The sequence below is a fragment of the Theropithecus gelada genome, chromosome 9 (assembly GCF_003255815.1).
Source record: "Theropithecus gelada isolate Dixy chromosome 9, Tgel_1.0, whole genome shotgun sequence".
NCBI lineage: Eukaryota > Metazoa > Chordata > Mammalia > Primates > Cercopithecidae > Theropithecus > Theropithecus gelada.
The window spans coordinates 15403417-15429865 of record NC_037677.1 but is presented as its reverse complement, the minus strand read 5'-3'; the positions used below and the strand labels follow the sequence as shown (position 1 = coordinate 15429865).

General features: G+C 35.6%; 1 protein-coding gene across 11 annotated transcripts in view; it reads right to left on the bottom strand.

The window, feature by feature from the left end:
* PARD3 (par-3 family cell polarity regulator) overlaps positions 1-26449 on the bottom strand; it is a 720507-nt gene that overhangs the window by 250646 nt on the left and 443412 nt on the right. For 6 of the 11 annotated variants that reach the window (XM_025396022.1, XM_025396024.1, XM_025396025.1 and 3 more), the window contains 4 exons: positions 24768-24893; positions 22903-23285; positions 18542-18681; positions 15434-15562 (listed from right to left, as the gene is read on the bottom strand). In XM_025396022.1, coding sequence (XP_025251807.1) covers positions 15434-15562; positions 18542-18681; positions 22903-23285; positions 24768-24893 — 778 coding nt within the window. Of the gene's footprint in view, positions 1-13033; positions 13073-15433; positions 15563-18541; positions 18682-22902; positions 23286-24767; positions 24894-26449 lie in introns of all 11 variants that reach the window. The other 5 variants (XM_025396019.1, XM_025396023.1, XM_025396021.1 and 2 more) reach the window with 1 other exon arrangement.

Genomic DNA, 26449 nt, shown 5'->3' with positions numbered 1-26449 from the left:
ATACTCTAAACGACAAGAAAAACAGTAACAACAGGAGTAAAAATAAATAAATATAATTCATTTGTCTCCCCTTTTATAAGGAAATTCTGAAGTTATCAATACATTTAATGTTCACTAATGGTGTTTATTCACAAAAAAATACCAAATCCTGATCATATAAAATCAGCAGAAAACGGTATCTGGGTTCAGACAGCCTCTAACTAATTGCAACGTCAACATCTGTGAGACCAAGCAGAGATATACAACATCACAGAAAACTTTTCCACAACATTGTAGCGTACATAATAGAGCTGGTAAATATTATTCAGGTAATCTTGTTTAATTAATTAGTTATATATCAGATTTAATTTCATAGTCACCAAGTACAGAAGACAAGGAAGACTTTTAAAATAAAAAACATTTAGGATATACGAATTTTTGTTCACCTCCCTTAAAACACAGGAAGAAATGAAAGCTTAATGTATAACTGAATAAACTGCATTAAGATGACAGTCTATCATTAAGAAAGGCTACACTCCTGAAGAGGAAGCACTCAGCCTTCTGAGGTTCTCCTCCTCAGCAATCCCACTCATGGCCAAGATTTCCACCATCTCTATACTGGTCATGTCCAAATCAGTAAGGCCAGGATGCTTGTTTAAGCACAAATTCTTGCTCCAACCACATAACAGACATGTGGCACAGGCTCTTCAAGTAAAAACTGAATGGTACATCTAGTTCTAAAACCTATTTCTCCTCCTCTTTTCCCACTTTTGAAATATTTATCCAGCAACTGTTCAATCACTCAAGCTTGACTTATCAAATTATAATTAAAGAATAAGAAACATAATGGTACACAGATATGTAGGAATATATACTTTAAACAGATAGTGCTTTTACAGAATGTTCAATAACATGAAAAAAGTAGGTGACTGCATCCTACCAAATTTTTGAAATGTCCTAATAAGAATAAAAATCAACCCAAGGAATTTGGAATTCAAGAAAATTTGGAATGCAAGGAATTTGGGGCATAAACATGCAATCTCAGATGTCTCAATTAGATAAAATACATTTTGAGAGTACACTATTCATCTGTAAGTGAATTTTTTAGATCATCATAAAATAAGCAAAATGCTATTTATAAATCGTTAGACCCATAGTAATGTGATATGTAAAGTGATGTTTCTAATTTACAAATATGTAAAGTTAACATTTTATGGTAGGACATCTTTGTGCTATCTCAAAGAATGGCCTCATAGTTTTTAAAAGACAAGTAACATTTCAATTACAATAAACTTGCTAATGGGTTAAAAAAAATTAAAACTTATATAATGAAGAACTCAAAATAAGAACCTGAAAAAATACAGGGTAATAGCCATGTTAACTATGCAAAGTAAGTACATTTTACGATCAAAGTCCAAATAAAGCCTTAAGCTCATTATAAAAACTAGATTTAAAATATTCCCAGAGAACAATTATAGCTCAAATAAAAACAATGTATTGTGAGCAAAAAAAGGTGAAATATATCAAACACTTTGATACAAAAGTATTTTTATATACATGCTTTGCTCTATAAACATGAATATTCAACACACTTTTTATTTTGGTCCATGTGGCTCAAGGGTCTCACTCTGTCACCCAGGCTGGAATGCAGTGGTCAATCAACACTCACTACACCTTTGACCTCCCCAGGCTAAGGTGATCCTCCCACTGCAGCCTCTAGAGTAGCTGGGACTACAGGTGCATGCCATCAAACAGGGCGAATTTTTGTATTTCTTTAGAGATGGGGTTTCACCATGTTGGCCAGGCTGGTTTCAGACTCCTGGGCTCAAGCGATCTGCCTGCTTTGGCCTCCCAAAGTGTTGGGCTTACGTGCCCAGCCCCTTGAAACATTAACAGAGTACTAAATAATGACTGTGTGTAAATGAACTGCACTACCTCAATATAAAATCGGTTACAGAAATATAAAGTATGGTAAATTTTGATGTTTAAAATACAAAACAGCATCAATATACACCATAGTTCCCCCTTGCCTTTAAATCTGGAGGTCATTGAAATAAAAAACTACTCTGTCAATCAGCACTGCCCAGAAAAGCTACATTTGAAAAAATGGAAAACAAGAATAGTCTTTCTATGGACACATCTAAGTCTCATCATTCACTATGCTTACTTGCTTCAACTCTGGAAGGTTCTTAATTGTTACCTTCTGATTTGAATCTTCAGTTGCTTTTTTAGTGTTTACTGAGTTTTACATTTCCATAACATTTTACCAAGGCTTACAATTCTCATATTTTTCCTACTTGAAAGATCAGGTAAGGAGCTGGCTGCACATATGATGAAAAATTTTAATCAAGTTGGAATATTTTCTGACTGCCGATCTCTGAACCTGTTTTAAAAAAGAGCATATTCTCCAGGGGATAGTTTCATTTATTATAACAACTGCAGAATGGGAATAATCTTTTTCAGCTTTCTTATCAAGTCTTATTATTATCATTAAGAACACTGACATGAAACATTGTATGTTTCATGTGATAGTCCATTATTAATCCATTTGGCTTTTGACATAGACAGAAATTAATGCCAGCTTTTAGAACTTAGTTCTCTGGCAGAAAAGTGTTTTTAAAAAATTTTGCTCTTCAAAAATCATTTGAAATGCTGTATTGCTGAGAACGTTCATAAAGTCAGATAGTACAGGAATCTCCATATTCTGATGTAAAGTAGAAACTTTCTATCACCTTGTTATTCCACCCAGATTCTGCACCTTATCAATTGTTTCTTGAATTAAGATCTTTCTACAGAAATGTAAAAAATATTTTCTTTAACTCGCTCCTGTCATCTGTGCACAGTCATGTCACTCAAGCACACCTTTCTCATGCACATACATGTGTGTATACCTCAGTGATTGTTTTCATCAATAAAGCCTGTCAGTTCTTCCTTTGCCCATTTCTCCATTACCATTTGTTGTCTTCAAATGCCCAGAACAAAAGGGCACCTTTGCTAAGCAACCTGCTAAATGGGTATTGTGAAAGCTATTTACTATCCCACCCTCCTGAGAACAGCAGAAAAGATGTACATTTCTATCTGTAGTGAGACAGAGAAAGAGTCACAAGTGGTCATCACCATGGCCCCTTTTTCATTCTTCCCCAAATATCAGTCCAAAAAACTGAGAATAGAGCTGGCCTATAGGCCCAATTCCACAGTTAATCTATAGCACAGGTGTTATCTATAAAAAAGGAAATGAGAGTTGATTGTATTAAGCAGCAGAAAAACAATCATGGGAAGGGTAATCTCTGAGCCGCAACAAATGAAAATTTGGATGAGAATGTATAACATATTGTGAAGAGAGGCAAAAGAAACATGGTCTGTGCACAAATGATAGAAGGCCATAAAATTATAGGAGTGAGCTCAATAGCCAATTTTTGACTTTGTAACAAATATGTGACTCAGCAAAAGTTTTATCACTCCACTATAAATCATTAATTTCTCTCTCTCAAGATCTGCCCTTATCTAGAGAATTATCTTTTTTTTAGACAGGGTCTTGCTCTGTTGTCCAGGCTGGAGTGTAGTGGCATGATCATAGCTCCCCATAACCTTGAACTCCTGGACTCAAGTGATTCTCCTGCCCTCAGCCTCCCAAGTAGCTGGGATCCCAGGGCACACCACCAAGCCTGACTAACAACTTCTTTTTTTTGTAGAGACAGGGTCTTTCTATGTTGCCCATGCTGGTCTCAAATTCCTGGGCTCAAGCAATCCTCCCACCTCGGTGTCCCAATGTGCTGGGATTATAGGCAAGAGCCACCATGCCCAGCTGAGTTATTATCTTTAATGCGCAAATCCCTAGTAAATTAATAACAAAAAGATAAGCAGTCTGCATCAAACAGGAAAGGGATATAAACAAGCCATTCACTAAAGAAAGATGAGAGAACCAATAAATAAACCTCCAACTACAAGGTTCAATCTTACTTGCAAATCAATCAAAGGTTATCAAATTGCTCCATACATTTTCTTTAATGATATCCAACAAATATTGCTATGCCATAGAACATTAAAAAAATAAAAGTAATGATATTTAATACTGTGGAAGGTGTGGTGAAATGGGCATGTTCTTGCACTGCTGGTGAATGTAAAAAATGGTACAATATTTATGGAAACCAACTTGGCAATGCTTATCTAAACCTTCTACAGTTTGCCTTTTTCTTAAGCTAGAAATATTACTTTTAGTAATATGGCCTACAAAAATAGTTGTGATCATGTACAAAGATTTAACTGTGAGGGTATTGTTTTAATTACGATAGGTAAAAATTGACATGTATGACAGTAAGTTAGGAAAATTAAGATATAGCTACACAATGGGGATGCCATTCAGCTAATAAAGTGTCTTATCAAAATATTATGTAAGACAAGAAAGTATTTGTGACTAAGAAATTGAGTTTTACCCTTTGGGCTTTCATAACTTCCAGTACGCCAATCAAAAACCTCCACAACATATTTTTATGAATTAATGTCTGCCTTCAAAGATCACTAGAAGCTTCAGAAGGTAGGAATTTATGTCAGTCTTCACTCGTGCCTGGGGCATGACATTTATTAACAATAATAGGATATGTGGCTGGGACATGAGACATATTAAATAGGTAGACAAGAACATCTTTTTATTTATTTTTTCTGAGATAGAGTCTCACTCTGTTGCCCAGGCTGAAGTGCAGTGGTATGATCTCAACTCACTGCAATCTTGCTTTCCGGGTTCAAGCAATTCTCCTGCCTCAGTCTCCGAAGCAGTTGGCACTAAAGACGTATGCCACTACACCTGGCTAATTTTTGTATTGTTAGTAGAGACAGGGTTTCGCCATGTTGGTTAGGCTGGTCTCAAACTCCTGACCTCAGGTGACCCACCCATCTTGGCCTCCCAAAGTCTGGGATGACAGACATGAGCCACCACACCAGACCAAGAAAATCATTTTAAAAATATATATTATCTTTAGCTAGGCTCACAGACAGAAATATGTATATTAAAAAAAAATACATCAAAATGATGATAAGTCACAGAATTACAAGTGATTTTAATTTTCTTCTACACGTAACTGAATTTTCTACAGTTGATATGCATTATTTTTACAATACAAAAAATTCTATTTTATATCATTTCTTTAATCCTGCTTCCTCAAAAAAAACACTGCATGGAGGAGGAGAAATTGGTAGAGGGTTATACAGATGGTCCACAACTTACAATGTTTCAACATAACGATTTTTCAACTTTTGATGGTGCCCATGAAACCATTCTATTGCTCACTTTCAGTATAGCATCCCACAAATTAGATAAGATATTCAACACTTTACTGTAAAATAACTTTGTCTTAATTATTTTGCCCAACTGAAGGCTAAGGTAAATGTTGTGAGCACATGAGGTAGGCTAGGCTGGGTTACAGCATCGTAGGTTAGGTGTATAAACGCATTTTCACCGTAACAATATTTTCAACACACAGTGGGTTTACTGACAAACTTATGGGGAAGTAACCCCATCATAAATTGAGGGGCACTTGTATATGATGGGCAGGGGCTGCTGCTGGGGACAAAGATGGGCTATGAATGAGCACCTTAGGACAGTTCTAAAAAAACAACCATGCCATGACAGCAGACCATCACAGCGTCACGCACAACAGAACTTTTCATAGACGTGAAAGAGAGAATATACTTATTCAACAAACGGAGATTAAATAATATGCAGGTAGGTATCTGAGACAATATGAACAACCATTTATATTTTTAAGAGAAGGATTTTTTAAATGGAGAAATTATCATGGTTCTTAAATTTTTCTTAAATTCTTCTTAAATTTAAGAACCATGATAAACCTCTTAATAAAAGAATAACCCTCCAATCAAACTTCAAAATTTCCTTAAGTTCCCCATTTTAATTTATCCCATATGTGAGATGAACATTTCTGTATGTTATTTGTACTGATATTATAAAGTTCATTATTCTTATTAGTAAAGTTCAAAGTCATATCTGGCTTTATTACGCTGTTTTCTAATTCGAATGGTAGATGCCAAACACATTTTGGAACACTTTTAAACTTTTTACTTGGTAAAATAATGCTGAGGAAAAAATGTTTTGCACAATTATTAATCTCTAATGTTAACCCCTAAAATTCTCACCCAATCAAAGAAACATCAGACAAACTCAAATTGAGGGATATTCTCAAAGTAATCTGCCCCTTCAAAAATTAAAAATTTGCTTGGAGCAATTTGTTCTTGAGAAAATATTAACAAATATAATAGGTTAAAGGAGATTAAAAAGCCATAAGAACTAAGTGCCATGCATGATCCTGAATTGGAAACAGGACCAAATTCTATTCTTACTTGTAATTCGTTTTCTCATTTATTTATGATATAAAGAACATTAACTGGGGCAACTGATAATACAATCAATTTAATCGTTTTCATAACTATAACGCAGTTACATAAGAAAATGTCCTCCTTCTGGCCGAGCACGGTGGCTCATGCCTGTAATCCCAGCACTTTGGGAGGCCGAGGCGGGCAGATCGCAAGGTCAGGAGATCAAGACCATCCTGGCCAACACGGTGAAACCCCGTCTCTACTAAAAATACAAAAATTAGCCGGGCATGGTGGCAGGCACCTGTAATCCCAGCTACATGGGAGGCTGAGGTGGGAGAATTGCTTGAACCCAGGAGACGGAGGTTGTAGTGAGCTGAGATCGCACCACTACACTCCAGGTTGGGCAACAGAATAACACTCTCAAAAAAAAAAAAAAAAAAAAATTATATGGGGGAGGGAAAAGGGAAGAATAGGTAGAGGAAGGAAGAAAGGGAGGAGGGAGGAAAATTATGTAGCAAACGTGGTAAAGTATTAACAATTGGGGAATGTGCACAAATAATTCTTTGTAGAGTTCTTTGTACTATTCTTGAAACTTTTCTAAAAGTCTAACAGTTCAGAATAAAAATTACATACAGTAATTAAGTCACAATAGTTTTGCTATATCTAAAAAACCATCTTTATTATAACTTAAGATTTCAACAGCAAAAAGGTAATATAATAAATCATAAAGATATTATCAATTTTATCATTATGTTGCAAAAGGGCTACAGTTAAACAAAAACTAAGATGTACTCCTGAAACAAAAACACACCCAACATTAAAAAAATCATTATCTTACTATAATAATAGTAAGCCATCTCAAATGAATTCCGTAAAAACTGTTGCAGATACTCACCATCCATAATCATTACCGTTTCTGTACGATCATGAAAATATTATTGAATTCCAACTTTGGAATAAGGTTGTTTTAAAATAAGTCTGAATCGACATTTAAGGCACTAGAAGTACACACATGTTATAAAATTTGGTTGTCACAATAGCAACACTTGCTGCTAAAAATCAAACTACTGAGGTCAACATATGATTACCGTATGTCAGTATAAATCTTCCACAAAAATCTAGAGTTGTGTACACTTTCATGTATATTCTCAAGAATATTAAAATTAATTTGCATTATAGGCCTAAAGAAGTATTTGACGATGATTTTATCTCCAAGAATATAAACACTGTTGGATTAAGAGGTAATGGCTCGCAGATTCACTCCTCTTTGAGGTTCCTCTCCACTTTGTCTGACTCATCTGTTTTCTCAACTTACAGTGGATCAATATGGCAGCCTAGGCAGGGCGAGGTGGCTCATGTCTATAATCCCAGCACTTTGGGAGGCCAAGGTAGACAGATCACTTGAGGTCAAAAGTTCAAGACCAGCCTGGCCAACATGGTGAAACCCTATCTCTACATATATACATTTCTATCTCTACATATATACATATATATCTCTACATATATGTACTCATATATACTTATAGTGTATATATACTCATATATACTCATAGTATATATATACTCATATATACTCATAGTATATATATACTCATATATACTCATAGTATATATATACTCATATATACTCATAGTATATATATACTCATATATACTCATAGTATATATATACTCATATACTCAGTATTATATATACTCATAGTGTATATATATACTCATATACTCATAGTGTATATATATACTCATATATACTCATAGTGTATATATATATACTCATAACCCTATCTCTACATATATATATTTATTTTTATATATATATTATATGTTTTTGTGTGTGTGTGTGTGTATATATATATATATAAAAGCCAGGCATGGTCAGGGGCACCTGTATTCCCAGCTACGTGGGAGGCTGAGACAGGATAATTGCTTGAGCCTGGGCGGAAGGGCTGCAGTGAGCCGAGATCGAGCCACTGCACTCCAGCCTGGGCAACAGAGTCAGACTCAGTCTCACACACACACACACACACACACACACACACATATACACACACACAATATGGCAGCCTACAATGGATTTATTAATATAACTGTTAGTAAAATAAACCTAATAAGGCCCATGCTTAATTCCTAGCTCATTAAATTTCTAAGTTGAGACTATAACCTTCCTGAAGTTAGCCTATCAAGATGGCTTCTGACCTTCACAAAAGTTCCTAAAGAATCCCCAACGTATCCCTGTGGTTTCTGTAGGGAAAGCCCACTAACATGTTCTAGAATGCATTTTGAATTCTTGAAAGTTAAGCATGTGGCTAGGTGCGGTGGCTCACGCCTATAGTCTCAGCACTTTGGAAGGCCATGGTGGGCGGATCACTGAAAGTCAGGAGTTCGAGACCAGCCTGACCAACAGAGTAAAACTCCGTTCTACTAAAAACACAATTAGCCGGGCTTAGTGGCGCATGCCTGTAATCCCAACTATTCAAAAGGCTGAGGCAAAAGAATCGTGTGAACCCAGGAGGCGGAGGCTCCAGTGAGCCAAGATCAGTGAATTTTATTAATAAAGCAAGACAAATGCATTCCACAAATACAAACAAACAAAGACAAAGATGACAAAGAACTACAAATGGGAGAGAACATTAGTTCCGGTTAGGGTAAGCCTCATGAGATAGGTAGAGGTCAGCAGGATTAGAAGTTGGCGTCCATATGGACAGGCAAAGAAGGTGAGAGCAGCCCAAGTCAGGAGAAAGTATTTGCAAAATTGGTCACTGGGCTGGGAAAGGACAGATGTGTCCATGCAGCAGTTAATGGAAATCAATGGTACTAAACACGTGTTCTAGGAAAGCCTATGTATCAATTCATGAACAATAAAAACAACAACAAAAAAAATCAACAAGATCTCTTCCCACTATCTTGACTAATGAGATGGCATCTAACCCTAGATTTCTTTATTGCTTATTTATTTTAACGAAATTCAATCACAGTTTATCAACCTCCAACATGGAACTCATACTGTATTACCTGAAACTATATATGTAGCTTAGCTTTTTTATATTCCCTTTAACATACCAAGCCATATTAAGGAGATATAAAAACTGCCCTGCAGATTCAGGTGTCAGACAACCTGAGTATATTCTGGGCTCTAAGATTTGGAGCGTCCTAAGGTTAATTCTTTGTTCTTTCCCTTTCAATAGGATATCACCAACTAAGTCAAGTTTGTTCAACCTGAGACCTGTGGGCCACATGTAGTCCAGGCTGACTTTGAATGTGGCCCAACACAAATTCCTACCTAAACTTTCTTAAAACATTATGAAATTTTTGCGATTTATTTATTTATTTGTTGGCTTATCTGCTATCATTAGTGTTAGTGTATTTTACGTGTGGCCCAAGACAATTCTTTCAATGTGGGCCAGGGAAGCCAAAATATTGGACACGCCTGAACCAAGTCATGAACATTTTAAAGATTAAATAAGATAATACACATAAAGAGTTTCACACAATAACTGATGAATAAATGCCAGTCATAGATAGGACTGCAATGTTATAAGCAATGTTAAGCATTAGAGGTAAAAGAAACTGTCTTCTATTTTTTGTGAGCCTGTATAAATCACGTATAGTTCCTGACAGAAGTAATGTATCTCCTTCAGGAAAAGAAAAAGAATCATACTGTATGCACAGGTACGATTCCTGTGGTTTAAAGTGGATACAAGATGGTTTGCTCCAAAATCAACCCTGAGAAAGCCCAAAATGAAAGTGGGCATTGGACTTGGATTTGTGGTGAGATCATTACTGCTCCCCTCCTCCCCATTTCTAGGCATTGACAAAATAGGCAAAGATTTCACAGGCCTAGAACCTTAGAAAAGTCATTAAGAAACACTAATAAAAACAGCAAAAGCCTATCATGGAGTTTTCCTTGAGCAATACTATGTGACAAGAACTAGCAATATTCAAAAAGCCTAAAACAGATCCTTGGCCATCAAAAGGTAGAAAGGCAGAGACTGTGCCCCATCAATTTCTTAAATTATCATGTTAATATTAAGCCTTTTACAACTCAAAATGATACTGCATAACTGGAGCACAAAGAGAGGCACAGATGTGAGAGCACTCATAAAAAATTAATAAACAATATTTTAAACTAAACTATGCTTTTAACTTAGTTTGGGAAACTCATATTAGAAAAAAAGTCCAAGTATAACCAGTAGTCAGACACATGTAAAAGTATATATGACTTCCTTTCCTTTTTTTTTTTTGGAGACAGTGTCTCGCTCTGTCACCTAGGCTGGAGTGCAGTGGCACAATCTCGGCTCACTGCAAGCTCCGCCTCTCAGATTCACGCCACTCTCCTGCCTCAGCCTCCCAAGTAGCTGGGACTACAGGCGTCCACCACCATGCCCAGCTAATTTTTGTACTTTTAGTAGACACGGGGTTTCACCTTGTTAGCCAGGATGGTCTCAATCTCCTGACCTCGTGATCCACCCACCTCGGCCTCCCAAAGTGCTGGGATTACAGGTGTGAGCCACCGTGCCCAGCATGACTTCCTTTTTTAAGGTGACTCCCAGTTGCCACGTCATGCTACTGTAAACACACAGCTTGTGAACTGAAATGCACCTTGCATTTCTTAACAGAATACCACATCAAAAGATGCTTCTTTCCCTCTGCTGACTGAGAAGTTCAAAGCCGATCATCGGTTTCCTCAACAGGACTGACTACATGTTTTTTGTTGTTTATTTTTAACTTTTTGGTAGAGATGAGGTCTTGCTATGTTGCCCAGGCTCGTCTTAATCTCCTCGGCTCAGGTGATCCTCCCGAAGTGCTAGTATTACAGGTGTGAGCCACTGCACCTGGCACTGACTACACGTTTTGAAAGAACATCCCTATCTTTACTACTTAAAGCATCATTTTCCATCTCAGATTGTCTTAGACATTAATAGATTAGTTTGTGAGCAAAGTCATTGTGTCTTCCAAAATATTCTGATATTTATCCTAAACCATAAAGGAATAGCTCTTCCCCTAAGGATCACATTGTAAATACTTCCTCCTTTTGCATTTATCCTATAACTATTTCATGGTACAGATACCAAAGGGGTGTGTATGTGTGTGTGTGTGTGTAAATGACTGTGGATCTATTTTGTTTTATAGATCTTTTCCATCTATTTTGACATATGGTGCCCATTTACTTTTGTAAGTAAATGGGCAATTGTTATAAACACTATGTAAATTATCCTTTTAAAGCTACTAATTTGAAGTACCTTCTTTAACATACATGCGCATACCTATACACATCATATCTGTTTCTGTAACCCTTAATCTGTTTAAATGATCTATTTGTTTACCACTATAACAATGCCATGCTGTTTTAGGTATTGTAGCTTTACATTATACTCTGCCACAATTACTGTCTTTTCAAAGAGTAGTATAAATTGCTATTGTACCCCATTTATTATTTAGAATCAATTTGTCCAATTTCCCCTTGTCTAATCTACCACCAACACATAAATATCAGTGTGATTTTGATTAGATATAATTGCCCTATTTATATTGTAAACCAAAAATTAAAGCTAAGAATTGTCTACAACACAAGCTTATTAATGCAGAATATTCTCAAGGTTGTTTACTGATTTTCCTCCAAGATGTAATTTGTCATCCATTTTCAGAATTGTGGAATATTTATAGGAGGATCACTTGAGCTCAGGAGGTCAAGGCTGCAGTAAGCTGTGGAAACATGGTGAGATTCTAGACTCAAAAAAAATAAAAAAAGAAGGAATATTTGAAAAATAACATTTTGTTTATTAGTTCAAAGTTTTCTGTTTATAAAACTGTACAGAAAATGAAAACTGTTTATTATATTATTTCAATTCTTTATATTCCTACTTTTTTTAGTCGACAATGTAAAAATTTTTGGAAAGGGATATATCAACGTTACCTACTATGGAGACAACTTTGCTAAAATTTCCATTTACAATAGTTTAAGAATGAATGTCTTTATGCTATGTTGTTTGATGAAAAAAGGAAACAAGATCCTGATTGTTAGAATTTCTACCATGTCAATATAAAATGCCCTTTTTACTCCCATGTAGCGTCTCATCACAGAGACTGATAGAGCAAACCTTCCTTTTATTGTGTTAGTTCTGCCTGCCAGAACTAAGCTTACTCTTTTATCCCCAGTCTGTCTCAGGACTTGTTTTCTTAACAGGATGCAACTATGTTTGCATTTTAATGTGAGCTGTGAGGCCTTAACTTTTGGTAAGAGAAATTCTCTCTTTTATAGTTATTCTAACAACTATGCTTAGCCTAATACTGACACGTCACTTTAATTTTCCTGAGTATACTTTTTTTACTGTATTCTCTTAGCCCTCCCTTTTTTTCCATGACTGAATCAAGTTTTTTAACTTTTCTTTCCATTTTGTGGCCACTTATAATTGAGCATTTCATAAGTCATGAAATAGTCTGCATATATGTAAAACAACTAAGCTTTGGTCCTCATTATGCAAGTGAATAGGAAATCCCTCTCTTTTTTGTGTCTGTCTGATCAAAATTAATCACAAAATATACTCCATTTGGGGTGGTAACAATAAGTCACCTTAAAATAAGACCACCTTGGCATTTAATAAGCCCATGTATTAAATATTATGAGCCAGGAAAAGGCAGGACAAGTAACTTCATATTAAATTAGTAAGAAGTTAGTTCCATGTATCTTTCCAACATCTCTGCATCCTTCAAAAGACAAAGCTCTTACCGTTTCTTTTGGAATCTGCATCTGGCTTGGCTCTGCATTCTAGAAGAATTGAAGAAAAACATAAATACAGACTGACCAAAGCCATCTTCAACACATAGGGACACAATGATTTATTTTAAAGAAAATTTTGTTGATTCTTAAAATCCACAAAATGTATCAAGGATAATTATATGATGGCTGATGTAATGCTCTGTCTTCCAACCTTTTGCTGATGTGTGTGTTTATGTGTATGTTTTAAGAAATTTTTCTAGATATACATCTTTACTTGCTCATTCATAGTACATCATGAATTTATTACTTGGAGGAAAAGAGGTCTCACCAAACTGCTTTCCTAATCATGGCACTGTTTCTAATTTTGTTTTTAAATTTTCCCAATCAACAAAGTTTTAAGGTATAGAATCATTTGATAGCTAGACCAGATAATAACAGTTTGAACTACAGCTTGAACTACCAGCTTTATACTTTAAAATGTTGCACAGGAAATAAATGTGATTTTTTTTTTTCATATAATGTTGACTTGCCCTAATTATGTAGGAACTTACAAGGATGATTTATAAAAAAGGCACAGATTGATAAAAGTATTTAGATTTAGACACAGATTTAAACACAGACCCCCCAAACAGAGGAAAATAGTTATGTCTACTAGATTCAAAGATTATTTTTAAATGCCCCTTCCCTTTAAGTTTTCAGGATTTTATTCTTTTAAATTTTGAAAAGCAGCTGCAACATGCATAATAGATTGACGGCCTACTGGCGTACTCCTTAATGAAAAGCTCACAAGCAATAAATTACATAACCAAGAAAAAAAACAGTAGGTAGCAGAAGGGAAAAACAGAAGCCTGGAAGATCAAAATTGGACAAGAAGAACCTGAATAACCTTAAGCTGGCTATATGCTGGCACTAACTCTGGAAAAGGCTGCTTAAGAGCAGTGTCTAAGCTTTGGCAACCTAATAATGCTAACTAGTGCACTCTGAGACACTGAGGAAGAATTAAAGCTTCAGCAAATCACATGGAAAGCTAGTTGTTTTTTTTTAAGTGCTCATTTACAATTTAATAGAGACATCTCCAGATTTAGGATCAGGTGGCATTTTAAGCTCAAAATTGGATAACAGTGGGGGGAAAACGAAAAACTGAATTTAAATTGAGAAATAATGCATTAAACATTTTTAAATATAAAGAAGTTTTCATAATTTATTCAAAATCTACTTAAAACAAAAGTGTTCACTTTTCAACCCTATCACAGTCTGAAATTTCCACAAAATCCACATTAAGTTTTAAGACAAGTGTGTAACCAGGGGATGAGATATTATGACTAAAATTTACTTTGATTTATAATATTTATAGAAATATATAGTTTATATAGAGAATAAAATATAGTTATTGTATTTATAAATAAAATATAAATTTTATCATAACACATCCATACTTGAAGACAGAACTTAAGAGAATTTGGGCTATATGATAAATTTGGAAACCTCATTCCTAAAACCTTGTCACTCTAGATTATACAAATTAATTTTTGTTTAGAGCTAAGAGCTAGATGAAAAGGATGTATTCCAAAAGGATCCAAGTAGAATCTGTTTTGAAATATTTAAAATACCACTTGTACTTGAAATAAAACAACTTTCTTACCACATTAAAAGACAAAGGCAACTCCTCCAATTATGTCATTTTTATATATAAATGAAACCTAGCACTTTTGCAGAAAAACACTCAGAACATGTACATCTAAGACATTTATTTCATTCACACCAATACCACGTAAATCTTCAGATGTATTAATGTATGTATGGAAAGTGAAGGAGATAGGTTGCAAAAGTTGTAAATGCCTTTTCATTTCCTTCATTTATGTCATCCTAAATAACATGACCTATATTTGTATAATTAATAGCCATGAGGCTTATTGCCACTTAGGTCTTTTTATTTTTAATAATATTTTTTTAAAAGGTATTCCTTTTCATACAACAGTAAGGAAGTAAGCATCTATTTGGCTTACTGGCATGTACTACGAAAATCTGAAATATGAAAATTTGTCATATGTAGTGTGGAAGATGGCAAGCTTTCAGCGACAGTCTGTGGAGTGACAGTTCTGAAATAATCAGCGTCTCTGTATTCAGTCAGTCCATCTGAGGGTGTACAGTGATGAACATTTGATGCCCTTGAAAATATCCCTACAGTCTGATGTTTAAATACCCCTCCATTCATTACTGAGGATATCCATTTCTGAAACTAAGGGAGTATTAGAGAAAAGAATGTCTGTATTCAGTGAGGGCTGAAAGATATGTAAGATCTAGAAACTCCTTGGAAAATGTCTCAATAAACATTTGCCATCAGGCAACTAACCCAGACCCCTGGCTGCTGCATATCAGAAATCTTTCATCTACTCTAAATTTACACACCAGTTCCCTTGGGTGGAAGGCGTCTTCCTGGCGAAAGACCAGAAGGCTCACAGTTCCTTCCATCTTGGTGCTTCTCAACAGGGAAACAACTTCCTCTTGGGATTTGCCTGCTAAATCTACTCCATTTACCTAAAACAAAACAAAACAAAAGTTTTCAGCTGTAATCCTGTGGAAACAACAGGAAAAAAACACACACACACACTGTAGGACTAGCCGTATCTGCTATGGAACATAACTCATTTCACATACAATTCTGCCATGATCTAGGAACCACTAAGATTTTGTGACTAATAAAGAAACTAAGACCAGATCTGGAAGTAAGAAAGAAAGTGGTCAATCTTTTAGTGTTTGTCATTAAACCCAAAGTGACAATCACCAGGGCACTGACAAGTAACAAGTAATAAATAATTCAAAAATGTCAAGTTAACACAAAACTTACTGGCTTAGAACTGAGATATTTTGATAGCCTTGTGCATCATAGATTTTCTTATACCAAAATAAAAAGGTGTTGCTCTTATAAAGATTAATGAAAACACACCAAAAATATTTTGGTACAGTATTTTCACTTTCAATGAAATTTTGCTGATAAATATAATAAAACGTTTACCTCTAAAAGGTAAACATTAAAGAAACACAGCTACAAAACAATATTTTTTAGTAGGGAAGTAGTATTTCACATGAAATTTTTTCAGTATTATGAGAGAATTCAAGCAGGAAAAAAATTTAAAACAACTTGTTCTTAGGGAATCTTTTATCTAATAGGAAGTATAACATCATTATCAGAAAGCACTATATATTCCACAGAAATGAGAGCATATGTTTCCTTTAAAAGGTGTTCTACATTTTTTTCTTTAGACAAAAATGACATTTTGTCCAAGGCAAATAAGTTTATAACTTAAATTGCAGTATTAAAATTTTCCTGTAGTTAAAATATATTTCAGAACATTTCCCCTTCTGAAAAAAAATCAACCTCATATAGCTCAAGGTACTACTATTAAGGAATTGCAGAAAGGAGGACAGAATTCAAGTCCCAGCGGAGACTTACAAAATAAAACAAGCTACGACTGCAGGCATGGGCTAATGTACCACTCAATTTATACCCCCAGGACAAGCGGCCTTTTCAGGAAGCAGGACCCTAAACATAATTTGTACTCAAACAAAAGAAAGTGAAAAAAAATCTAGACAATTAAGTCACTTGATACTTTTTTCTCTGTATGATTCTAATTATCTGGACACTCAGAGAAAATGCACGTAAGTATCAATAGTGTATAGCTGCAACTGTAGATACTAAAAGGTTGGGCTTAAAACATGCAAAAATGAAGTTTCCATTTTAAGACAAAGATGACAGCTATGGAAATAAAGCCTAACTCTAAAGACATACAGGTTGCAGGTCTTTCTCATTGTTTTAAAATAAAAAGGTTTTTCTGATATGTTGAAAGTAAAGCAATTATGTAATAAAAGAAAAAAGTGACTCAATAATAAAGCAATTATCTTTAGAAAGAAAGACCGAGAGAGCCAGAAAAGGACAGACATATTTTTTTGGACTTAGAAGACAGGAGGACTGAATTCAAGTCCCAGTGAAGACTCTCACAAATAAAACAAGCTACGACTGCAGGCATGGGCTAATGTACCACTCAATTTATACCCCCAGGACAAGTGACTTTTTCAAGAAGCAGGACCCTAAACATAATTTGTACTCAAACATCTGTGACTTCATTTCTAACAGTGCCTATTTAACATACATTGTCACATGCACAGGACCAAAACAGTGGGAATAAAATGGAAAGGACCCAGCCCCAAATGTAGACGTGGGAAAAAATATGGATGGTATCCCTCTACTCCCCTACTTTACAAAAATTCTTTAGGAAAACTCAATCTGGAGAAATAGAAACCATATATGAAACTATAAGAAAAAAGGACAGTGTGGTAAAAGTTTACCTTAGCATTAATATTTGAATACTAGTTAATTAGGAAATGCAATATCTGCTAATAAAAATACAGACTATTTTCTGGGAAAAAAAAAACTAAGAGAAATGGTTAAAAATATATTTTTCAATTTTCGTTTTCTCTTTTATATGCAAATCATCAAACACAAATTAGGTATGTTAATGTATTTCCAAGGCAGCTTCAAATACCAATGAACCCAAACTCATAAGACATAGAAAAAAATTTCAAAAATGATTTTTTTCTTTCCTGACATTTGACTCTTATGTCTCAATTTATTCTCCATGCTGCCATTTCAAGATTTTCTTGCTCCTCTTATCAAGACACACTGTTTTCATTTATTTCATCTGTCTCTGTTCCGAATACAAAGTGGATAACGTTTCCATATTGCCAGATATAAATATAAAGTCATCTAAAAATGTAACCTTATAGACATTTTATATGACAAAATGTTACTCATAAACCAAATGTCTGAGTAACTAAAAATTTACAACTAAACTAAATGGGGTTGGGCATGGTGGCCGACGCCTGTAATCCCAGCATTTTGGGAGGCCAAGGCAGGAGTTCAAGGCCAGCCTTGCCAATGTCGTGAGACCCTGTCTCTATGAAAAATACAAAAATTAGCCAGGCATGGCGGTGCACACCTGTAGTCCCAGCTACCAGGGAGGCTGAGGCAGGAGAATCACTTGAACCCACAAGGCAGAGGCTGCAGTAAGCCGAGATTGTGCCACTGCACTCCAGCCTGGGCGACAGAGTGAGACTCCATCTCATTTAAAAAAAAAAAAAAAAATTAAATGGAAAGATTAATTTCTCATCAGATAACATGGAAAAAAGACCTGGGCACAATGGCTCACACCTGTAATTCAAGCACACTGGGAGGGAGGAGGATCACTTGAGGCGAGCAATTCAAGCAATTCGAGACCAGCTGGGGCAACATAACAAGACTCTGTCTCTACAAAAAATTTTAACAATTAAAAAATATACATATATAAAAGATAACATGGAAAATTTAAACGTAAAACAGAAACACATTTTGTGACGCATACTTCCGCTAAAATGTATATAGTTTAATTTCATATTGTATGAAAATGTTTTTAAAAGTTGGCTCCTGGAAATGGAACATTTCCAGAATTAGGGAATATCCTGCTTGGGGATATCACTTACCTCTATAAGTCTGTCTCCTGCCTTAAGTCGGCCATCCTGAATGGCCGCCCCCCGGGGGAGGATGTTCTTCACATAGATTGGAGCTGAGCCACCTATTGTTACATCTCTGGAAGTGATGCTGAATCCCAAACCTTCTGTACCTAGGTATGTGAAGGGGAAGAAAAGTAAATAAAATGAGATAACTTGAATTTTACAAGTGTATTGCACTAGTATACTCAACCTCAACTTTACATTTTGTAACTTTCACAATGGTCCACATTTCTTTTAATAGTTTAAAAGTTGTAATGAAATTGTTCAAAACAGACTAAATTGTGGAAGATTTAAATGGTTTGCATATCAGCAGTTATTAATCTAAGAAGAAACAGCAATCTTCTCAAAGACAAATACGACTGCTAAAATGTAATCAATGTAAATCTTTGAATAGGAAATTCACTACATGAAGAAAGAAAAAAACTTCTGTTAAGACCCACAGTACCTCAAAACTCAAATATTATTGTGCAATAATGACATACAAATTTCAAGGGTAGGAGGTATGAGCCAGGGAGACGAAAATGTCCAGGAAGCTGGAAAGGAATAGTGAAATGAGAGATCGCTCTACATAGAGGTAATGGAACCTCCCCAAATCATAATTATTCAAAGCAATTTACTAAGAGAATAAGCCATGAACCATATTATCTTTGCCTAGTTCACTTCTAATTCACCTAAATCTTACCATGTATATTTCCTTCCCCATCCCCCATTCCCGAAAAAGGCAAATTACTCAGTGAAGACTCCATCTCAGATCATGGCTACCAAATCTGGGGATCATCATATATGTTTAAAGGTACTAAATGAATGATGCATTTATAAATTACTCTGATGATTCACAGAATTTAAATTCTCATTTCTTTGGCAGCTTTCTTGACAGGCAGTCTTATATGCTCAATACAATGCAGAAAAGCATTTATATGTCACTTGAATCAACATGCAATAAGCCAACATGTGCCCAGGAAAAACTGGGAAGATAACGATACATTTCCAATGAATCACAAAATCTTTACAATCATGATTTCTACCTAAGCTTTTTTCAAAAAGTTACTTCTTAAGATATTAGTTTCCATTTCAGTTAAAATATTGTTAACTCAAATGCTTGCTCATTATGGGAAGAATAAAGAGATCTGTAAAGGTGAAAAATCTAGAAAAGAGCATATTAATCTGATACCTCACTCAGTATAAAACTGTAATGAAAAGTATAAAATACAAGTGAACAAAAAAATGGGTGAATAAAAATGTAGATTAAAGAAACATTAAAGGAGAAATAAAGAAAACACTCCATAATTATTCCTGTAGCAAAACCTACCATAGTTATTCTCAACATCAAACAAAGCATTCATTTACTTCTAGTCTGAAGTCACTTTAGGGTGCCTAGGCTATTAATATTTCTGACGTCTTCCATGCTGAACACCTGAATGGCATATTGTCTATATGAAATGTTTGTAATTGCTCTGCGGAGATTTTTCCATATGTCTCTGCTTTCACGAAACTCTAATGACTTGCAATAACATTTATTAAGAAAGAATTCTTAATTACTCTCCTTTTGCAATACTAATTTCTCTGAACCACGAATGCTGACTGTTGTAGGAACCTCAATACTATTAAAATATCAGCAATAACCCCTAAATCTGTAAGCTAAAAGTTCAGGCAATGACCTTTCAAGGAAAGATAAGGAGATATCAATTTTCATTTAACAAAGCCAACAAAACACTCTGCACTGACTGAAACAGATTACTGACCTTCTCCTCTGACTTTATTAAAAAGCTAATTTCTACAAAAGAGCAGGGTATTTGAGAATACCAAAATGGCAATAGATATTAAGAAATCATAATTATGGAAGCAAGTACACTGAGGCTATTCTGTTGTCATGTTATATAATATAGATCCAAAATTAGGCCAAAGAATCATTATACTGACATCTTTTTTTGTACTAAGAGTTGATCCCAGTTTTTGAAGAATTGCTGCCACTCAAAGCACATTAGCTCACTCTGAACTGAATCTGAAGTTTAACACTGACACACCCTATGTTTTTAATGTACTTCACTAATAAATGTAATAACTGGTAAGAACAAATCTGCTAGCTACAAGGAAAGCCTGTTCAATTCTCCTACAATCATTATTATTAAAATATATGCATTTAGTCTAAATCAAAGATAATCTACATTCTTCCCCACATTTATACTAAACACAATTTTTATATAAAATATTTGTAAGTATTGGTGGCATGCACAAGCAGCATGTGTTTTTTGTCATACACTCTCACAGTTGGTAAATTAAAATCAAGATAGATCTATGGGACTCTATATCATTAAGATTATTCAAGGTCTGAAAAACACTTAAAACCACTGTTTCTCCTTAGAGTGATTAAGCACAATCTTTCTAAATAAGCTTGTGCAAATGCAATCATATTTTTCATTGAATGCTATTAAAATAAAATCTGTATTCAAAACAATGGTACTTTTAGTGGCAAATCACCTCATTCAAAAAGTTCATGTTATATCATGATTTGTCAAATATCCTAATTTTTGAAAAACTGTAATTAACTAAATGAATACTGCTGTATCAGTATAAAAAGGAAAAGATATTTATGAACCAATATCTTTATGACAGTGGTGAAGCAAAATACTATACCTTTTAGAGATCTCAAGCAGAATTTTATTTTTTATACAACTCAATTTGTGGTTCTTGATATGTTTTTGGTTAAAAACAAGGGCCTGTCATTTAAGTAGAGCAAAAGGAGGAAAGAGGATGTGATATTTCTCTCATTTAGGAAGTGACAGAGCCAAAGGGGTTTCTGTTGATATGCCTCTGTGTTTGCAAGGAGGCAAGCTGTCAACTCCTGATCATGTCAATCCAGTATTTAGAGCTTAAAAGCCAGTAACCAGAAAAAGAAACTTGAGGTTCACATAAAGTTCAATGAAAGAATATGATTTAGAAAGGAAACAGCAGTCTCAGTATTTACAACCTTGTAAATGCTACCCCAAATGGAAAGCAGAATGGTCTGAATATCTGGATATGGAAAACATTCTAGTAAGAATCTGTGGCCAACAGCCACATGACCTGAGGAAATAATGAACCTCTCTTGGAATCATTTCCATCCAACTATAAGAGTTGATGGTTGAGCCTATAAAAATAAATATTCTTTATAATAATACCATTTTGAAAGACATGATTTAAAAATATATCAAAATGATCAGCTAAAATGGATCATGAACAGTAAAAGCGTATCTTGGTGCCTGGACCAAACACTGGGTGAAAATCATAAATTCAAGTCCAATAGTTTGCACTCAACTTTGAAGGAGGCAAACTGCAAGAACATGCTCTCTATACACAGAGATCCACTGTATACAAGAAGGGTACTAAAATACATAAATGGCTGAAAGATGCACAAAGAATTGGTAATCGCCATCATGACTTCCACATCACCATAAGAAAGAGAAGCAGGCCTGGACATGGTGGCTCACTCCATAATCCCAGCACTTTGGGAATCCGAGGCCAGGAGTTCCAGATCAACCTGGGCAACATGGCAAGACTCTATCACTACAAAAAAATTTTTAAATGAGATGGGCATGGCGGCACATGCCTCTTGTCCCAGTACTTGGAAGGCTGACGTGCGGTGCTGTGGGCTACAGTGAGCTATGATTGTGCCACTGCACTGTAGCCTGGGCAACAAAGCAAGGCCCTGTCTCAAAAAAAAAAAAAAAAAAAAAAAAAAAGAGAAAAGAAAAAGGACAAAAAAGGAAAAGAAAAGAAAAAAAAGAAAGGGAAGTAATGCAGTAATTCAAGAAAACAAAAGACAAGAGCCAATGGCCTGGCTTCTCAGCAACCTACTATAAACTCCTGGCAGCCTCAAACAAATCAGTTCCTCCCCACACCAAATACTGGGATTGATGTGCACTACCTCTCAAGTCCTCTTTGAGGGCTAGACTTAGACAGCAAATGGGGCAGTCAAAATGGTCAAATCCTTACTATTGTTCTGTGTTTGATATTAATGTCCTGAAGCCATTTTCATTCACAATCAAAAATTTTACTGCAGTAGTAGCTGCTATCTTCTTCTCATAGACATATTTTAAAGTCTTATTCTCTGCACTTTTACATTTTAATTTCTACAGAGCAAAATAAACCTGAGACATATAAGAAATACAATTTTAAACGTGTTAAAAGGTAAGTAGCTTTTAAAAATCTATCAATTCTTTCACAAAATAATGAGATAAGACTTAGGGTGCTTTGGGTTAGTAGGTTGACTTTTAAAATAAATTCCATCTCAACCCTTGTGTGTTGCTACTAAGAAAAGAAATTCCACAAAACAAAAACAAGATAGGTTATACCTTTCTTAAGCTGGATATTAAGCCTCTTGCCTATTTTTTTGGTGTTATAACCACTGCTTACAGTCGCACTAAATACATTCTGAGGTGCCGAGGCTGGAGCGGATGGTGGTTTTCCCGAGGGGTGTGCGCTATGAGGTAGTCGTGAGTGAGAGTCTATCTGCTCAGGCGGGTGGTTCAGTCGGGGTGCTCTCTGCACTGTGTGAAGCCCTGCACTGTTCACACTCCTGTTGTCAATATACTGGCTGTCAGGGCTAAAACGGCTTGAATAGTAATTGTTCTTCTCACTTTGAGATAGTTGTTCATACTGTTCTTTATTTGCTGCAGGAACCACATGGAACCAAATGATGGGTGTACGCATGGCTTGGCGAAACATATGTTGTGCTCTGGGTTTGAGAAAGAATAGAAAATTAGCAAATTAAGACTGGCAGACTAGAAGATATTATGAGCTTAATTAAGTATACTAATTAAGCAATAAGAACTGACAGGCTGTTGAAATTGAAAAGCAAAATTCTAATAACCCATTTATCAATCAAGTTTGTAGCTCTGATCTACGAATAGCTGTTTCTTCAAATATAAATTTCTCTTTCTCTCAATAAAAATAAAAAAATTATCTACAACTACAGAAAAAATTCTGTTCTCTCAATTGTAAATCATTAAACATGTTTTAAGTACAACAGAGGTATTATAATTTCAATAATAGAAACCAAATGGAACCTTCTCTTTACAACATTGTCTAATACAACTTGTAGACATTACAAAATATTTCCATTTAAGTTTTCAAAGAAAGAGCTTTATAATTATATACAGAATCTTGGATTGGGTTAGATGTGTATTTAAATTTTTTAAAATACACACACGCACACTTAGAAGGCTATAGAAAGTAACTATTAATTATCTATTAAGTTGGTATATGCAAAAATCTCAAGAACAGCAATCCAGGCTCAATAATTCAAAATGCTGACAGCTGCGGGTCACAGTGCAACCATATGACTAGCCTGGGAAGCAGCTCTTTCTCATGCTGGTTCCCTGGTCAGGACCCCAAGTTCTTAAGAGTTCTGTTTGCTCCTGCCTTGTTTTATTTTATTTTATTTATTTTTTCTTTGAGACAGGGTCTTGCTCTGTCGCCCAGGCTGGAGTGCAGTGGCCGGATCTCGGCTCACTGCAAGCTCCGCCTCCCGGGTTTACGCCATTCTCCTGCCTCAGCCTCCCGAGTAGCTGGGACTACAGGCGCCCGCCACCTCGCCCGGCTAGGTTTTTTTTTTTGTATTTTTTTAGTAGAGACGGGGTTTCACCGTGTTAGCCAGGATGGTCTCGATCTCCTGACCTCGTGATCCGCCCGTCTCGGCCTCCCAAAGTGCTGGGATTACAGGCTTGAGCCACCGCGCCCGGCCTCCTGCCTTGTTTTATAAGAACTGGCCAACTTTTATGTTTTTCATTGACTAAGGGCCTGAATCAAGATAAAGTATATCTGAATACAACCCAAAATTGAGGTGCAAACGAGCTTTATCTGCCTGTTTGTATCTAGAGAAATTGTGTGCAGCAAAGGTGGATGGGTGAATTAAAGTATGATAGAAATGGGCACACTGTCAATTTTCCAAAAGGGGAGGAACCAGCAAAACTGTAAAGCTGAAACGGAGGCTATGCTACTTAAGAAGAGCTATATCCATCAGAGGACATTTTGAAATATAGTCTAATGGTATTAATTACTTTGAGTATGATTAAATTTTTAAAAGCTAATGGCAGAAAATATTCCTGTCTAGTATACAGACTGAGATCACAGATATGTTGTTTGAAGCATTTCAACTGACTGCACTCTGTCGTGCCTAATGCAAGTAAGAAGAGAAATGCAGCAAGCACACACTTACTGTTCAAATCTTCTATTTCGAAGGTCGCCATCATTAATCCTGACAATGCAATCATTCTCATGAAAAAGATTTTCATGTTCAGCTTTACCACCTTTCTCCAATCGTTTTACTAATAACCCCAGGGTTCTGGAACATTAAGAATGCAAATGATTACACATGTAATATCTCCACCATGCACACTGCCCTACCACTTTAATGCTGATATTATATTTACAAAGATTTCCTTACAAAGAAGCATGTCAAAATCACTATTCATACATTTTTAAATAACAGACAAAAATCACAACAGTTTAAATGATATGTAAAAACGCATCCCTTCCATAAATGCGAAAAATCATTTTCTGGCTGGTCAGTATTATGTTTCGAGAACAAGCTATAACACTCTCTCTGTTTACAAATGCCCCAAACAGAGCCCGCCTAATGGTTGAGTGGGTATTGCAGTGTGGAGCATGGATAAGCATGTATTTTTGAATGACTTGGGCAATTTTCTGTTTTAAGCCAGCTGGTATGCTAGCTTAAAGAACGACTGCAACCCCCATCTTTCTGTGAAAGTAAAGGTAATGAGGAAAATCTAACCTCATTGCACTGCAGGTTTGAGAATGATAATAGGAAAGATTTCAGAAATAAAAGAGTTTCCGTGCTTTGCATTTGAATTTGATAGTGCTTAGTATTGTGAATTTCAAAACCTGTTAGGTCTCCTAAAAGTTAGTCATTTATTGTCAATATTCCCATTTGGAAAAACAAATGACCAAACAGAAAAACAGCAGTGAGAGGTTCAAATAATGCCAATCGCCATTCATCTCTTTCATATATGTACTCACTCAGGTTGAAAGAAAAGTGTGAATGACCTTTGAGAGACTCCCTACTTGCTCTAGAACACTAACTTCATAACTGACAGGACATTCAATACAGACTGGGACAAATAGGAAATACTTCTTTAAATCACAGTATAAGCAACAGGGGTCTTAACCTAGCTCGGATTGTTGTTATTTTTATTTTTTTACTCTTACTTTTTTTTGAGATAGAGTTTCATTCTTGTCATCCAGGCTGTAGTGCAATGGCATGGTCTTGGCTCACTGCAACCTCCACCTCCTGGGTTCAAGCGATTCTCCTGCCTCAGCCTCCCAAGTAGCTGGGATCATAGGCATGCGCCACCACGTCCGGCTAATTTGTTTGTATTTTTAGTAGAGCCGGGGTTTCACCATGTTGGCCAGGCCGGTCTCAAACTCCTGACCTCAGGTAATCCACCCACCTCAGCCTCCCAAAGTGCTGGGATTACAGGCATGAGGCACCGCACCCGGCCTGACTGCTGTTAATTACTTGGTGGCTGGCATAAATTTTGTATCATGATATTAAAATTTTTATATGAACTTATTTTTTTGTACTTCCAAAATTTGTATTTTCCTTCATAATCCTAATAAAGAGACAAAAAAGCCTAGACAGGCACTAAAATTGAGAATTCTGCATAAATTAATATTGAAGACATCCTAATTTTCAAATAACGTCTATATGATTTCCAAGAGAATTACAACTTGCAGTCATCTGTGTATGTTTTCCAGTAGAAATATACTAAAATAGATAGCTGCTGCTTCTATACTTTTCCAGTAATTGTTGTATCTGTTCCATGGGCATTTATCATATTCTTCTGTTATATACATACCTTATCTCTACTAGTGCATTGT